This window comes from Saccopteryx leptura, chromosome 4 (assembly GCF_036850995.1).
Source record: "Saccopteryx leptura isolate mSacLep1 chromosome 4, mSacLep1_pri_phased_curated, whole genome shotgun sequence".
NCBI lineage: Eukaryota > Metazoa > Chordata > Mammalia > Chiroptera > Emballonuridae > Saccopteryx > Saccopteryx leptura.
In genome coordinates, this window is record NC_089506.1 from 33,867,310 (window position 1) to 33,882,433 (window position 15,124).

The 15,124-nt window shown below is 39.5% G+C and overlaps 1 protein-coding gene across 1 annotated transcript in view; it reads left to right on the forward strand.

Annotated features, from left to right (window-relative positions):
* HOOK3 (hook microtubule tethering protein 3) overlaps positions 1–15,124 on the forward strand; it is a 102,509-nt gene that overhangs the window by 11,702 nt on the left and 75,683 nt on the right. The window contains exons 3-4 of the mRNA XM_066380433.1: positions 6,880–6,952; positions 8,541–8,591. Of these exons, the coding sequence (XP_066236530.1) occupies positions 6,880–6,952; positions 8,541–8,591 (124 nt within the window). The remainder of the gene's footprint in view (positions 1–6,879; positions 6,953–8,540; positions 8,592–15,124) is intronic.

Consider the following 15,124-nt stretch of genomic DNA (forward strand, 5'->3'; position numbering starts at 1 on the left):
CAGTGGATAGAGCATCGGACTAGGATGCGGAAGGACCCAGGTTCGAGACCCCGAGGTCGCCAGCTTGAGTGAGGGCTCATCTGGCTTGAGCAAAAAAGCTCACCAGCTTGGACTCAAGGTCTCTGGCTCCAGCAAGGGGTTACTCGGTCTGCTGAAGGCCCACGGTCAAGGCACATATGAGAAAGCAATCAATGAACAGCTAAGAAGTCACAACGCACAACGAGAAACTAATGATTGATGCTTCTCATCTCTCTCTCTGTTCCTGTCTGTCTGTCCCTGTCTATCTCTGCCTATGTAAAAGAAAAAAAAAAAAAAGAAAAAAAATGGCTCTAAGTAAGCTTATTGTTAGTATAACTTATTTTTTTTCTCAGGTTTTAAGTCATTTTCTGTTCATCTGCTTTTCAGCTTCCCAAATGTTGTTATTGTTGTCTTCTCTTTCTTTATGTTCATGTAGGTTCATGTCCCCCTACTTTTTCTTTTAAAATTAATAGACTTAGTTTTTTAGAGCAGTTTCAGCTTCACAGCAAAATTGAGTGGAAAAGAATTTTAGTGTGAAATGTTGAAAAGGTTCTGGAGGTAGATAGAGTGATGTTTGCTTAAAATGTGAATGTACTTAATGCCACTGAACTTAAAAGTGGTTTAAATGATAAATTTTGTTATTTATATTTTACTACAATAAGAACATTTTTAAAAATTGAGCAAAGCCTAATCAGGTGGTGGCTCAGTGGATAGAGTGTCGACCTGGGATGCTGATGTCCCAAGTTCGAAACCCCTAGGTTGCCTGCTTAAGCACAGGTTCATCTGGCTTGAGCACAGGTTTATGAGTATGGAATCATAGACATGACCCCACGGTCGCTGGCTTGAAGCCCAAGGTCACTGGCTTGAGCAAGGGGTCACTGGCTCTGCTGGAAACCTCCCCCCCTTCAAAGCATGTATGAGAAAGCAATCAATGAACAAGTGGTGCAACTATGAGTTGATGCTTCTTGTCTCCCTTCCCATCTCTCTGTCCCTGTCTGTCCCTTCTTCTCCCCCCCTCTCACACACACTAAAAAGAATTGAATAAAAAGTTGGCTCAGTGGTAGAGCGTCGGCCTGGCGTGCAGAGGTCCCAGGTTCAATTCCCGGCCAGGGCACATAGGAGAAGCACCCATCTGCTTCTCCACCCCTACTCCTCTCCTTCCTCTCTGTCTCTCTCTTCCCCTCCCGCAGCCGAGGCTCCATTGGAGCAAAGATGGCCCGGGCGCTGGGAATGGCTCCTTGGCCTCTGCCCCAGGCGCTAGAGTGGCTCTGGTCGCGACAGAGCGACGCCCCGGAGGGGCAGAGCATCGCCCCCTGGTGGGCAGAGCGTCGCCCCCTGGTGGGCGTGCCAGGTGGATCCCGGTCGGGCGCATGCAGGAGTCTGTCTGACTGTCTCCCCCCGTTTCCAGCTTCAGAAAAATACAAAAAAAAAAAAAGTATGACAAGTTCCTACATATTCCCTGCTCCACCACACAAGGAGTACCCCCTACTAGCAACATCCCCACGGTAGTGATATGTTTGTTACAATTGATGAACATTGTTACATAGACAAATTGTTATCACCCAGTGTTCCTAATTTAGAGTTTGTTCTGTGTTGTACATTTTATGGGTTTTGACAAATATGTAATGGTGTGTATCCACCATTATAGTATGACACAGAATAGTTTACTACCACAGAAATCCCCTTTGCTCCTCCTAATCATCCCTCTCCTCCTCCACCCCTTGCCAATCACTGATTCTTTTACTTACCCATAGTTTTGTCTTTTCCAGAATGTTAAGTAGTTGGAGTCATAGTTTATATAGCGTTTTTCAGGTTGCCTTTGTTAAACAAAGGTTTTAACTTCAGTGGCTGAAAGTTTTTTTTCTAAAATAAAGGGTTTATTAGGCCATTGCTAGCAAAAAGGGAGGCCAGTCTTGGGGCATGGAGTCTAAACCATGAGCAGCATGGCTAGGAGAAAAGACAACATATCCCTGGCTGGAGCTGAGCAAGCATTCTTACACAACATGGTGGTGGTGGGGGGGCAGATAGAAGCTGTTGGGAAAGAATTGACTCTCACTGTAGACAGAGGGGATGGGAGTAGTTGGAGCAGGGCTAGTTCAGCAGAGTCCATAAAGCTCATGTGCAAACAAGAAGTGCAGTCTCCTGGGTTTGACAGTGCCTGGCTATTCTCCCTTTTTAGAAATAGCCACCTGAAAGTTAATTTAATAATTCTAATATACACTACGGAATGTGAGCGGTCTTTTCTTAATTGCACTGCAGTTCTTAACTGATTAACCCCTTTTGTCTTTTCCTTCCACCCTCTAGCCTGTAATTTAATTTAGGACCTCTCAGAATTTGGTCACCTTCTTTTTTACTTGGCAATATTGCATTTAAGGTTTTCCATGTGTTTTTGTGGCTTTTTGAGCGCTTCCCATCCTCCTCTTTTTCACAGCTTTAGCGATATGAAATTGACATACAATAAATTTCATATTTTATTAATTTTATTTTTTTAGTGAGAGAGATAGACAGGAAGGGAGAGAGAAGAGAATCATCAACTGGTAGTTGCAGCACTTTAGTTGTTCATTGATTACGTCTCATACTTGCCTTGATGCAGAGCTCCAGCCAAGCCAGCAGACCTTGGGCTTCAAGCCAGCAGACCTTGGGCTTTACGCCAGCGACCTTGGGCTCAAGCTAGCGACCTGGGGTTCCAAGCCAGTGACCTTGGGCTTTAAGCCAGTGACCATGGGATCATATCGATCCCATGTTCAAGCCAGTAACCCGTGTTCAAGCTGGTGAGCCTGTGTTCAACCTGGTAGCCCTCGGGTTTTGAACCTGGGACATCAGTGTCCCAGGTTGATGCTCTATCCACTGCATCACCACTGGTCAGGCCGCATATATTTAAAGTATAGAATTTAATAAATTTTTACCTGTGTAGATGCCCATGGGACTTATCACCACATTCAAGATAATGAGCATATAAATGACTTCAGAAAGTCTCCTCAACCCCTCCTTCCTGCCCCCCTTTCCCATCTCCAGGCAACCACTGATTTGCTTTGTATCACTGTAGAGTCATTTGCGTTTTCTAGAAATTTATATCAAAGGACAGTGTATTTTCTTTTTTGAGGGAAAGGCTGTGGCTTCTTTCATGCAGCACAGTTACAACTGCTCACAAAAACGAGGGGATCAGGGAACGTGCAGATACTCCAGTGCTTTCAGCCTTTTGCATAAGCATTTTCACCAATGAAATAAAAGTTGACTTTGCATAATCAAACAACTTTCTTTGACTTGTCATTTGCTTTTCTGATGTTCTTGTTTAATAAAAAAAAAGTCAAATGCTTTAATTGTTTCATATTCATTTTGAAATATCCCCTATTTTTTGTAAGCAGTATATTTTAGGATATGTTCATGTGCTTGCCTGTATTTATAATTTGTCCATATTTCATTGTATGGTTATTGCATAACCTATTTATTCTTCTGATGAAGATCTGGTTTATTTTAGTTTTGGCCTATTACAAATAAAGCTGCTAGGAACATCAGTATACAAATTTTTGTGTAAGCCCTGGCCAATTTTCTCAGTGGTAGAGCATCGGCCCAGCATGTGGAAGTCCTGGGTTTGATTCCTGGCCAGGGCACACAGGAAAAGTGCCCATCTGCTTCTCTGCCCTTCCCCCCTCCTTCCTCTCTGTCTCTCTCTTTTCCCCTCCCGCAGCCAAGGCTCCGTTGGAGCAAAGTTGACCTGGGCGCTGAGGATGGCTCTATGGCCTCTGCCTCAGGTGCTAGAATGGCTCCAGTTGCAACTGAGCAACGGCCCATATGGGCAGAGCATCGCCCCCTAGTGGGCATGCTGGGTGGATCCTGGCCAGCTGCATGTGGGAGTCTGTCTCTCTGCCTCTCCACTTCTCACTTCAGAAAAATACAAATAAACCCCCAAAAAACATTGTGTAGACATCTGCTTCTTTTTACCTTGGGTATAGCTAAATCTTCAATACACATTTAATGGCAGGGAACCAAAATATTTTTTTATGCAATTAAAAGATTATTAGAAAATAGACCTAAGAAACAAAATATCTAAAAAATATTAAGGTTTATTAATAAAAATGCCCTAGAAAGAAATGGAATCAAAATACATTGTTTGTTTTGGACTCCATCTTAATCTGTGGGAGTTTAGTAAGAACTTTACAGTGCTTATTTATTTATTTTTTTTTAGAGAGGAGAGGGAGAAACAGAGATGGAGAGAGAGAGGAGAGACAGAGAGAGAGAAGGGGGGCAGGAGCTGGAAGCATCAACTCCCATATGTGCCTTGACCAGGCAAGCCCAGGGTTTCGAACCGGCGACCTCAGCATTTCCAGGTCGATGCTTTTATCCACTGCGCCACCACAGGTCAAGCTTTACAATGCTTAAATAATTTTAGCAGTAGAAATAAAATATTGTGTTCTTTTTTTTTTTTCTGTGAAGGCAGATGACTAAAGGCAGACAATATATTTCTGAAATTATATTAAAGATTGAAATGAAAGAGTCTATCCTTCAGCTTAATATATGACTGTTATATAAGTTACAGCCAAATATGATGTTACTGGAAAAATCTAAGGAAATGGTTTTGTACGTTTCATTTTTATTTCTTTTTTTAATAGCAGGACTCAGGACACACAGTAAAGTATCTTTAGTGTCTATACTCCCAGTAAGATTATCTGTTCTTTCCATATCTCTGCAGAACTGCAATCTGTTGAGATTTTGGGGAAAATTACTTTTATATTTTATCCTAGCTTGAGAGCATCAGTTAAGGGCTACTTAGAAAACATTGCTGAAATTGTAACTACTTATCAAAACAGTTATGGCTAGCTGCCTTCATAATGAGTCAAAGTTTATTACTAGGAATAGTCACACTGAATATAAAAAGGCGGTAGCCTACTACTCTTGATATATTCTACCCACATAGTGTAGATTGAAACTTGTTAAGTGAATGTGCTATCACTTTCCAAATTCATTTCAGTCTACAAATATTTATAGAGAACTTGTTATGTGTCGGACATGAGGTATTGAGCAGTACCAGTAGTGAATGAGAACAGAGACGAACATTCTGTGGTCTTGAACAAATCGTTTTGGGTTTTTTTTGACAGAGAGAGAGAGTCAGAGAGAGGGATAGATAGGGACAGACAGACAGGAACAGAGAGAGATGAGAAGCATCAATCATCACTTTTTTGTTGCAACACCTTAGTTGTTCATTGATTGCTTTCTCATATGTGCCTTGACTGCGAGCCTTCAGCAGACCAAGTAACCCAGGTGTAGTCAACCTTTTTATACCTACCGCCCACTTTTGTATCTCTGTTAGTAGTAAAATTCTCTAACCCCCCACCGGTTCCACAGTAATGGTGATTTATAGAGTAGGGAAGTAACTTTACTTTATAAAATTTATAAAGCAGAGTTACAGCAAGTTAAAGCATATAATAATAATTACTTACCAAGTACTTTATGTCGGATTTTCACTGTTTGGCAGAATAAATCTTTATAAAACAACTTACTATAGTTAAATCTATCTTTTTATTTATACTTTGGTTGCTCTGCTATTGTCCACCATGAAAGCTGGAATGCCCACTAGTGGGCGGTAGAGACCAGGTTGACTACCACTGGTTAACCCCTTGCTTAAGCCAGCGACCTTGGGTCCCAGCTGGTGAGCTTTGCTCAAACCAGATGAGCCCGTGCTCAAGCTGGTGACCTCGGGGTTTCGATCCTGGGTCCTCCGCATCCCAGTCCAACGCTCCATCCACTGTGCCACCTCCTGGTCAGGCAAACAAATCGTTTCTTAGAGCATCGGTTTAAAAACCTTTCAAGTGAGGATCATGCTGGACTGAAAAGTTTTTTCCCCCCTTCCTAGTGTTTATAGAAGTTTGGGAGGTTTTCCTAAGAAAAATAACCATAACTATATTCAGGTTTTATCCTGTTTCAGTTTGTCCACACCAATGTTATCTTCAATTTTAAGCGTTTTGCAAACAAATGGTGTCCAACTTTGTCCAATGCCTAGTATTATTTATATACTAGGTATTAGAAATAGAAAATAGGGTCTCAGTTTATATTATTTTTAAAAAATTGGCCCTGGCCAGTTGGTTCAGTGGTAAAGTGTTTGGGTTTGATTCCTGGTCAGGGCACGTAGGAGAAGTGACCATCTGCTTCTCCACCCCTCCCCTCCTTGCCTCTCTCTCTCTCTCTCTCTCTCTCTCTCTCTCTTTTCCCCTCCTGCAGCCATGGCTTGATTGGAGCAAGTGGGCCCTGGGCGCTGAGGATGACTCCATGGCCTCTGCCTCAGGTGCTAAGAAGAGCTCCATTGTTGAGCAAGCCCCTAGTGGGCTTGCTGGGTAGATCCTGATTGGGCTGCATATGGGAGTCTGTCTCTGCCTCCCCTCCTCTCACTGAATTAAATAAGTAAATGATAGTTTAGAAACTATTGGTGACATTTGAAGTATTTCACCAATTGAAATATTAATTGAATAATTTATATTAACTGAAAACTTTAACCTTTATATTTCTTTTGTCCATTTAAAGTTTTTAGATATTAATTTGGTGTCTACAAGTTATGATAATTCTTTTAGCTTATCTATAATTTATTTTTTAAATATATTAATTATTATTATTGTTCATCTTTTAGTTTGTTTCCTGATAAAATATGTATGTTTTTTAATGAGCTAATAGCAGTCCAGTTGGTTTTAGAAAACTATAATTACATCCATCTCATGTACTGAGTTATTCAGTGGCTGATGTGTGGCAAATACATTTTTATGTTGCAGTTAGTGATGATATTGGGTGGGCTTCAGTATTCTTTCTTTTTTGTTTTTGTTTTTTAGCTTATAGCTACATGATCTTAATATACTAGCTTTTTCTTATTTGTAGAGATCCTGCATATTTTGATGAAAACTGGCTAAACAGAATCAAAACTGAAGTGGGAGATAATTGGAGGCTAAAGGTATTTTCTTTTTATTTTTCTATCTATAAATCTTTTACTTGTGTGTATATAGAATTTGTTGTTTTTGGATTAGATGTGTCCAGTTATCTTTAGAAATTTGGGAAGTCTTTAGTGAAATAATCTAGAATTGAAGATTGGAGGTAACTGGAAATTGCTCACCAAGATACAGTGCAAGTTAGTAAAACATAGTGACTGAGGCATGAACTCTGGAGCCAGAGTGCCTGTGTCCATATCACACTCTGCTATTTACTGTCTGTGGGGAGGTCTTCTAACCTTTCTGTGCCTCAGTTTCCCCATTTGTGAAACAAAAATTTTGATAAGATCCACCTCATAGAAATAAGTGAGTTAATATATGTAATGTACTTAGGATAGTGCATAGCACATGTAGTGTTAGTTGCTAATGTTATTAATAATGAGAAAATTTGGTAAATAAGCTACCATTTTAAATGAACACATTGATTTTTAAGACATTTGATATAGGTTAAAATATGAAAAAATGAATATACTGGAATAAAGGAAATAAAATATATATTTTCCATGTCTCCAAATTTTTCTAAAAGTATAAACATTATTTATGAAATATGTTAAAATACAGTTTTCATTTTTTGTTTTAACAAATGTCTTTGATTGCCATTGGACACAGCACTGTGATTCAGCCTCTTTTATTTGATGGCCACAGGTTCTACTGTCTTCTGCCATAGGACATCTTCAATTACTGACATTGGCTTAGAACAGCTGGGTAGATGATCAACAAAATCAAATTCTGTGGACATTTCACTTAACACAAATGCTGCAACCATATGAATTGAGTAAAAGAAAAAAAACAGATGAAGAAAATAATGGCTTACAATAAATAGTGCAGGTGATTCTGTCTGTCATTTCACCCAGATAACATTTGGCCAGAGAACCTGTTCTCTGGAGTGAGCTGCAGACTGGTCCCCCAGAAACTTCATGCCTGTCCATGAAAGAATTAACCACCCTGATGTTGTATGAAGATTGCAGACGCAGTGATCTTAGTTGAATTTTCTTACTGCTCAGGGTGATTTATGCCTTAGCAGTCCTTGACATACTTCTCTTATTTTAACTGGTCCTCAGTATAAAAAGGTTGAAAACCGTTAGCAGTTACTTTAAGAGATTTCCAAGGGTAATTTTGACTATAACTTTTGCTTACTGCCTTTAACCTTAGAACTTAACCTCTATATAAGATGAAACTCCGTTTCTAGGAAAAATGGCACTGAACTCAAGTCTTCATTAAGGATGGTACATTTTTTCTTCAGCTGCAGAAAATCTGAATAATGTAATCTTACTGTTTAGTCTTAAGTTACCCTGCAATTTTTGTCAGTGGCCATAACATTGAAAATTTTACATTATTGGAAGCTTAATTTCTTACATAAATATCTTAGATTAAATAAATTAGGTCATGGAAAGTCCTTTTTTGATGGAGATGATGATTCAAATGTGCTGTTAAATTTTATTCTTTATATTTACTTTGTAATTAACTGGATTAATTAGTTGATTTAGAACTTTTTAACCTGTATTTCAATCAGTGTTTGCCTTTTACCCAGTTGTTTTCTCTCTCTTTAAACAGATAAGCAATCTAAAGAAAATTTTAAAAGGAATTCTGGATTATAATCATGAGGTAAGGACTTTTTCCTCATTCTGCTTAGAAATATTGCTATAAGATAGTTCAATTTTAGGCCCTGGCCGGTTGGCTCAGCAGTAGAGCATTGGCCTGGCATGTGAAAGTCCCGGGCTTGATTCCAGCCAGGACACACAGGAGAAGTGCCCATCTGCTTCTCTACCCTTCCTCCTCTCTTCCCCTCCCACACACAAGGCTCCATTGGAGCAAAGTTGGCCCAGGTGCTGAGGATGGCTCCACGGCCTCCGCCTCAGGCTCTAGAATGGTTCTGGTTAAAACAGAGCAATGCCTCAGAGGGGCCGAGCATCGCCTCCTAGTGGGCATGCCAGGTGGATCCCAGTTGGATGCATTCGGGAGTCTGTCTGCCTCCTCCCTGCTTCTCACTTTGGAAAAATACAAAAAAAAAAAAAAAAAAAAAGGACGTCAGAGTAATGGCGGGGTAAGAAGCGATACCGATAAATCTCCCCCAAAACTCAACAAGATCTTCAACCAGAAACAGAAAAACCTATACTTGGAGCCTCCAGATGCTTCGCAATACACTCGAAGGTATGGTCGAGTGAAAAATTGGCTAAATATATAACCAAACCCCGAAGGAATTAGGGAGTAAGAAATGCTCCGCCTTCCTCACTAACCTAAACAGGGCGGCTTTCTCTGGTAACTGTGAATATAGAAACTGAGGTGGGCAAAGGGGGTGAATAGATCCAGGCCGCGGCACAAACGGCCGAACCAGGCTGTGGCACGGAGATCCAAGCCGAGGAAAAACTGATCCTGTGGCAACCCGGGCAATACAAGCTAACACTCGCGCCAAACCCAAACAAAGAAAGACAAGCGGAGCAGCCATTTTACCCGATCTCCTGGTCGGTGCACGCGCAGCTACTGGGCGAGAGATTTCTTCCTAAGCCCCGGGAGTGGGTGCCCATGTTACCCCACAGAGAGGCAGAGTCAGGGGCCTTTCTGTGGGCCAAAAGCAGAATCTCTGGGCAGCCCCAGCGCCCTGGGAAAGCCGCGCACGGGAGGGAGCGAGAACTAATTCCAACGGTGGAAATTTTCCGTGCTGGTGGGGGTTTCACTCAGAGGGAAACGTGGCCGGCCTCATATCCTGGTTTGCGCACGCAGATAGTGAGTGAGAGATTCCTCCGAGTACCTCGGCAGTGCGCGCCCGTGTTATCGCACAGAGGGGCAGAGTCAGGGGCCTTTGTGTGGGCCAAAGCGGAATCTCGGGCCGCCCCAGCGCCTTGCAAAAGCTGCGCACGGGGACGGAGCGAAAGCCAATTCCAACGCTGCAACTTTTCCATGCGGTTGGGGGTTTCACTCAGAGCATGAGATTGCTGACCGGATATCCTGGTCTGCGCATGCAGATACTGAGCGAGAGTTTCCTCCAAGCGCCCCGGAAGTGGGCGCCCGCCTGTGTTACCAGACAGAGTGGCAGAGCCAGAGGTCTTTGAGTGGGCGGAAAGCCTGCCTGATTATGCTAGCAGCTCTGACTGACTGAGCCTTACCCAGAGCCCTGTGCTGAGTGGAAATAGAGTGGGGAGTTGCCAGCTCTTTAAGCCTCTTACTATCCAGGCAGAGGCAGCAGCAACCCCATAGCTGGATTATCAGGCTACTAATTGAGGAAGGAAAGACTAGGAGAAAAGCTCCAGGAACACGGACTCTCTCACTGTCGGAGCCTATAAATGCTAATGAGCCTCGACTGCCAACGAGACTAAAGCACAATACATGACATTGCCATAGAGACTTATCAACTGCAAACCTCTACCTGAGCGTGCCAAAGGGGCAGAACCCAGGGTACAGAGTCACCGACCAGGAAGAGGGAGAGAAAAGAAAAAGCAAGAAGATAACCTCTCAAAATCAAGAATAATCTGCAGACTTTATAACCTATCCCATTTTATTATATTTGTTCGTCTATTTCTCTTATCTTCATTCTTGATACTTTTTTTCCTCCTCCAATTTGGCCGATTAACTCTCTGCCAGTCTTACTCTCTCCTCTCCTTGAACTACACTACCCATAAGTGTTACATCTCCCATTATCTTTTCTCTCCTCTTCCTTTCTCTCTATGAGGGTTGCACTCCAAAACCCTTAACTCTCTCTCTCTCTCTCTCTCTCTCTCTCCTTTCTTTTTTCTTCTTTTAGTGGTTCCCTCTTTTTTTCTCTCTCTCTCTTTTCTTTTCTCCCTCTATATTAGTTTCTTCCTTTCTCCTTTACATCTCCTCTCATTCAAACCTCAATTACAAACAAATTATCTTATCTGGGACTCAAACTTATGTTTGTGGCATTTTGGGGGGTTTTTTCTTCACCTTTTTAACTCACTAGCAGTGCTCCCATCCCTGGCTCTCCATTTTATCTAGTTCTTGTTCCACTAAATACAATAGTAATTTTTTAATTTGTCCCCCCATTTTTCTGTTTTCCTCTTATTCCGCTCATCATAATTCTTAGACAACCAACACCTAAAAGCAAATCATTTTATTCTTGACCCAAATTTTTTCCTTATTTGCTTTTTGTAGTTCCATACCCCCTTTTTTTTCTTGGTTTTTTTTTCTTTTTCTTTTTTTTTCTTTTTTTTGCCCCTTTATTACTTTTCCTCAATTCAGGCCCTCCATCACAGGCATTGTTTGTTATAATTCACAGTTCACCACAAGATTTTCTCAAGAAAGAGGGGAGAGGAGAGGAGAGGAAAAAAGGAGGGGGGGAATAATTTCCTTTTTTTAAAATTTTTATTTTATTTTATTTTTCTTTATTTCATTATTAATTTTTAAAAAAAAAACAACTCTTTTCGATTTTTTATTTTTTTATTTTTTTTAACTTTTTATTCTTTATTAAATCTCATTAATACTATCAACAAAACCACCCTCAGATGCCATTAAGGAAGAGAAAATCAAATATCATGGATACAAAAGAAAGAGAGGTAACACAGCTAGATGAGGAAAAATCTATGGAGAAAAAATTTAATATATTGGAAACCTTGGAGCTAAATGACAGAGAATTCAAGATAGAAATCCTAAAAATCCTCCGAGATATACAAGAAAACACAGAAAGGCAATTTAGGGAGCTCAGAAAACAACTCAATGAACACAAAGAATATATGTCCAAGGAAATTGAAACTATAAAAACAAATCAAACAGAGATGAAAAACTCAATTCACGAGCTGAAAAATGAAGTAACAAGCTTAGCTAATAGAACAGGTCACATAGAAGAGAGGATTAGTGAAATAGAAGACAAGCAACTTGAGGCACAACAGAGAGAAGAAGAAAGAGACTCAAAAATTTAAAAAAATGAGGTAGCCCTACAAGAATTATCTGACTCCATCAAAAAGAATAACATAAGAATAATAGGTATATCAGAGGGAGAAGAGAGAGAAAATGGAATGGAGAACATACTCAAACAAATAATAGATGAGAACTTCCCAAGCTTGTGGAAAGAACTAAAGCCTCAAGTTCAAGAAGCAAACAGAACTCCGAGTTTTCTTAACCCCAACAAACCTACTCCAAGGCATATCATAATGAAATTGACACAAACCAACGGCAAAGAAGAAATTCTCAAGGCAGCCAGGGAAAAGAAGAATACAACATATAAAGGAAGGCCCATTAGATTATCATCAGATTTCTCAACAGAAACTCTACAAGCTAGAAGAGAGTGGACCCCAATATTTAAAGTCCTGAAAGAGAGGAACTTTCAGCCACGAATACTATACCCATCAAAGCTATCCTTCAAATATGAAGGAGAAATAAAAACATTCACAGATACAGAAAAGATGAGGGAATTTATCATCAGAAAACCCCCACTCCAGGAATTACTAAAGGGGGTTCTCCAATCAGATACAAAGAACAAAAAAAAACAGAGCCACAAGTAAAAGCTCCAAGAAGAACACAATAAAACCAAATTTAAACTGTGACAACAACAAAAAGAAAGAGGGGGAGAAGATGGAGATTAACAGTAGCAAAGGACGATGGAGTGCAAAAGTACTCACAAAATAGTTCGCTACAATGAACAGGGTAGGGACCCTTTTCATTACTCAAAGGTAACCACCATTGAAAAAACCACCACAGAAGCACATGAGATAAAAAAGATATCAACAGAGGAAAGATGTATGGAATACAACCAAATAAAAACAAAAGATAGAAAAACGAAAGAGGAGGATCAAACAAGACACAAAACTAACAGAAAACAAGATATAAAATGGCAAATGGGAACTCACACGTGTCAATAATTACACTAAATGTAAACGGATTAAACTCACCAATAAAAAGGCACAGAGTAGCAGAATGGATTAAAAAAGAAAATCCAACTGTATGCTGCCTACAGGAAACTCATCTAAGTAACAAGGATAAAAACAAATTCAAAGTGAAAGACTGGAAAACAATACTCCAAGCAAATAACATCCAAAAAAAAGCAGGTGTAGCAATACTCATATCTGACAATGCTGACTACAAGACAGCAAAAGTACTCAGAGACAAAAATGGCCATTTCATAATGGCTAAGGGGACACTGAATCAAGAAGACATAACAATTCTTAATATATATGCACCAAACCAAGGAGCACCAAAATATATAAGACAGCTACTTATTGATCTTAAAACAAAAACTGACAAAAATACAATCATACTTGGAGACCTCAATACACCGCTGACGGCTCTAGATCGGTCATCCAAACAGAGAATCAACAAAGACATAGTGGCCTTAAACAAAACACTAGAGAACCTGGATATGATAGACATCTACAGGACATTTCATCCCAAAGTGACTGAGTATACATTTTTCTCCAGTGTACATGGATCATTCTCAAGAATTGACCATATGTTGGGCCACAAAAACAACATCAGCAAATTCAGAAAAATTGAAGTTGTACCAAGCATATTTTCTGATCATAAAGCCTTGAAAGTAGAATTCAACTGCAAAAAAGAGGGAAAAAATCCCACAAAAATGTGAAAACTAAACAACATACTTTTAAAAAATGAATGGGTCAAAGAAGAAATAAGTGCAGAGATCAAAAGATATATACAGACTAATGAAAATGACAATATGACATATCAGAATCTATGGGATGCAGCAAAAGCAGTGATAAGAGGGAAGTTCATATCACTTCAGGCCTATATGAACAAACAAGAGAGAGCCCAAGTGAACCACTTAACTTCCCACATTAAGGAACTAGAAAAAGAAGAACAAAGACAACCCAAAACCAGCCGAAGAAAGGAGATAATAAAAATCAGAGCAGAAATAAATGAATTAGAGAACAGAAAAATTATAGAAAAAATTAATAGAACAAGGAGCTGGTTCTTTGAAAAGATCAACAAAATTGACAAACCCTTGGCAAGACTTACCAAGGAAAAAGGAGAAAGAACTCATATAAACAAAATCCAAAATGAAAGAGGAGAAATCACCACGGACACCATAGATATACAAAGAATTATTGTAGAATACTATGAAAAACTTTATGCCACTAAATTCAACAACCTAGAAGAAATGGATAAATTCCTAGAACAATACAACCTTCCTAGACTGAGTCAAGAAGAAGCAGAAAGCCTAAACAGACCTATCAGTAGAGAAGAAATAGAAAAAACCATTAAAAACCTCCCCAAAAATAAAAGTCCAGGCCCTGACGGCTATACCAGCGAATTTTATCAAACATTCAAAGAAGACTTGGTTCCTATTCTACTCAAAGTCTTCCAAAAAATTGAAGAAGAAGCAATACTTCCAAACACATTTTATGAGGCCAACATAACCCTCATACCAAAACCAGGCAAGGATGGCACAAAAAAAGAAAACTACAGACCAATATCTCTAATGAATACAGATGCTAAAATACTAAACAAAATACTAGCAAATCGAATACAACAACATATTAAAAAAATAATACATCATGATCAAGTGGGATTCATCCCAGAATCTCAAGGATGGTTCAACATACGTAAAACGGTTAACGTAATACACCATATCAACAAAACAAAAAACAAAAACCACATGATCTTATCAACAGACGCAGAAAAGGCTTTCGATAAAATACAACACAATTTTATGTTTAAGACTCTCAACAAAATGGGTATAGAAGGAAAATATCCCAACATGATAAAGGCCATATATGATAAACCATCAGCTAACATCATATTTAAGGGCTTTTCCCCTTAAATCAGGAACAAGACAGGGTTGTCCACTCTCTCCACTCTTATTTAATGTGGTACTAGAGGTTCTAGCCAGAGCAATCAGACAAGACAAAGAAATAAAAGGCATCCATATTGGAAAAGAAGAAGTAAAGGTATCACTTTTTGCAGATGATATGATTCTATACATCGAAAACCCCAAAGAATCCGCAAAAAGACTACTAGAAACAATAAGTCAATACAGTAAGGTCGCAGGATACAAAATTAACATACAGAAGTCAATAGCCTTTCTATATGCCAACAATGAAACAATTGAGAACGAACTCAAAAGAATAATCCCCTTCACGATTGCAACAAAAAAAAATAAAATACTTAGGAATAAACATAACAAAGAATGTAAAGGACTTATATAATGAAAACTATAAACCATTGTTAAG